The 2,798-nt window shown below is 35.0% G+C and overlaps 1 protein-coding gene across 1 annotated transcript; it reads left to right on the top strand.

The window, feature by feature from the left end:
* The first annotated feature begins 538 nt into the window (after positions 1-538).
* Positions 539-2,361, top strand: LOC102604228 (probable carbohydrate esterase At4g34215). Its single transcript, XM_006358455.2, has 2 exons — positions 539-1,363; positions 1,918-2,361. The coding sequence occupies exons 1-2, from the start codon at positions 731-733 to the stop codon at positions 2,107-2,109; spliced, it is 825 nt and encodes a 274-aa protein (XP_006358517.1). The 5' UTR covers positions 539-730; the 3' UTR covers positions 2,110-2,361.
* The last annotated feature ends 437 nt before the right edge of the window (positions 2,362-2,798 follow it).

Genomic DNA, 2,798 nt, shown 5'->3' on the forward strand with positions numbered 1-2,798 from the left:
CAATCTTATCAAGTTGATTTCAATGATATGTTGTATGTCAAATATATAAGTTGTAGAAAAGAGAAACCACATGTATCTATTTACAATGAGAAGTAAAAACAGAAGATAAGTTGAGATTTTAGATATACACAAGATCATGAGTACTATTTCATAGAGCAGGTTTCATTCTTTGTTGTCTTATATTCCAAAACTGAGCTTTGTAAACCTCTTCCGGAGGACATATATGGATGGGTATTCTGAGCACCGTTTAGAGGAAATGCTTGTCATGTCATGTGTTTGCACATGAGGCTCTCATTTCTCAACACTTAATTATGATCAATTAATACATATTTTCACCTTATTTAACCCTTTCACTTTTTCTTTTTTCTTTTATTTAATATAATATAATGCAATATGAGTCAGAGTTGCACTTTTATAGACGGCCAAATAAATCAAAGTTGCTTATCACGGGTTCCTCAGTACCGCTAATAAGTTTATAAAAATGAAAATGATTACTGAATAAATAATGCCCATAAAATCAGCAAAACGTTGTACAGTGGTACCGCTCTGAATTTTGTATGTTCGTGTTATTAATCAGTGGTGGGGCTGCATAAAGTAGTCCTAGCAATAAAGGAACCAATCACTTTGCTTAATAGCTAGCCCCCAAGTCCCAACACCCCACTCTCAGCCCATTGTTCTCTAGATCTAATCTATAGAGATTTTTTTGAATTCCCAACTTTTTTTTTAATCAATGGTTCACAGAAAAACAATGCTCCCTTATCTGTTATTGCTGCTTTTAGCACATGCTGGTTGGGTAACCACAGCAGATCTAGAAAATTATTCACTAGTTAAAAACATATTCATTTTAGCAGGTCAGAGCAACATTTCCGGCCGAGGCGGAGTGATTAATCACTCACTCCGTCCCGGTTTTGTTAATGAGTCGTGGGATGGTGTCATCCCACGTGAATGCGAGTCCAACCCATCAATCCTCCGACTAAGTGGAGGACTTAAATGGGTTGAGGCTCATGAACCCCTTCATAAGGACATAGATGTGAACAACACTTGTGGGATTGGTCCAGGGATGCCATTTGCCAATACAGTTTTGAAGAAAGATCCAAGTATTGGAGTAATTGGGTTGGTTCCTTGTGCTGTTGGAGGAACGAGTATTACTGAATGGGCTCCAGGCGGCTTCCTTTACAAGAATATGATAAAGAGGACAAAGGCGGCCACTCGAGGCGGCGGAAAGATCAGGGCATTGTTGTGGTTCCAAGGTGAGAGTGATACAAAGACACTTGAGGATGCCAAAATGTATAAGGTCAGATTGGAGAGATTCTTCAAGCATGTGCGCCACGATCTGGAACTGCCTAATCTAACTGTTATTCAGGTATATCTTCTTTGAGAAAATTATTGGATATGCAAATACTATGAGTTTACTACCCTTTTATGTTCCTAGCTGTGGTTTTCTCTGTTTTCCTTTAACAATCTTTTTGGAATTTGAAGTTGACAAGTCTTTTTTTGGGTTTTAAAATTATAAAAATTGACAACTGTTTTTGGTGATAAATGTTGGTGTTGAAATAAACTTTAAGATTGTGAGTTCAAATCTAAAATAAAATATGAGAATACATATCGTCCCATTAACCCTTTTTTTCCTGATAACTACCTAGTCCAATTTCTCCTTTACCTTGTTAGGGTCACGATATCATATGTTATGATTTTGAATGACTTGTTATATGATAGATAAATTAAATTAAATATATCTAAACATTCTTTTAAGGAAAATATTTGAATAAAAGAAAAATTCAAAAAAAAAATGTCGGTGCAGTGACTAATGAACGTGTGATCGTAATAATAAGACATATTTTGGGAAAAAGAAAAAAAATTGGTAGAAGAGATAAGGTGGGTCCTAAAATGGTAATGGGGATATTTTTTTTGGTGCAGGTGGGAATTGCAACAGCACTAGGGCCATACATGGAGTTGGTGAGGGAAGCTCAGCGAGAGATAAATATTGGGAATTTGAAATATGTGGATGCCAAAGGGTTGCAGATCGGGCCAGATTATACGCACCTTACTACTGCTGCACAAATTCAGCTTGGACAGATGCTCGCTGATGCCTTCCTCCGCCCCAATTAGATGTTGTTGACCTGCTTGGTTCACCTAAAAATAGCGTAATTTCAGATTTCGATTGAAAAATTGCAACTATTTCAGAGGGATAGAAGAATGTTGTTACTCTTACTTCACATTTTCTCCTCGCATGTAACATTATTAAAAAGGAGTGAACAACTCTATTTACATGGTCTACAAATTTCACGCAGTGACCCTATGCTTATTGTTTTCGTTCCTTCTCGAAACGAATATAATATATAATTGGTTTGCCTCATGTTATTTTATTTTCTATGTTTGTATGGTTTTTTTTCCTTTTACACACACATGTGGCAGTAACATGCAAGTCAATTTTCCCCAAGTTTGTCTATTGGTGAATCTTTTGAAAAAATCGTCACATTATTTAGTGACTTTAGTAAGATAAAATTATTGTAATTTACAAATTATTGTTGATATTATGGTTAAAGTTTAATGACCACACATGAAATTAATTCGATTGATATATTTCATCATAAGTATTGCTTATAAGAAAATGAAAAGAGATGTCTTCTTTCCTAAATAGCAACTGAATTTGTTTAATTATATTAATCAAATTTGTGTGGATTAAATAAATTCTATTCTCATGGACAACTTTTTAAATTCCCCCTTTCTTTGCTACCAACAATTAGCTTTTGACTTAATTAGAGTGACTAATTTGGTGAAACAAAGGGTATGATCAT

Source organism: Solanum tuberosum, unplaced genomic scaffold, assembly GCF_000226075.1.
Source record: "Solanum tuberosum cultivar DM 1-3 516 R44 unplaced genomic scaffold, SolTub_3.0 scf00277, whole genome shotgun sequence".
Taxonomy (NCBI): domain Eukaryota; kingdom Viridiplantae; phylum Streptophyta; class Magnoliopsida; order Solanales; family Solanaceae; genus Solanum; species Solanum tuberosum.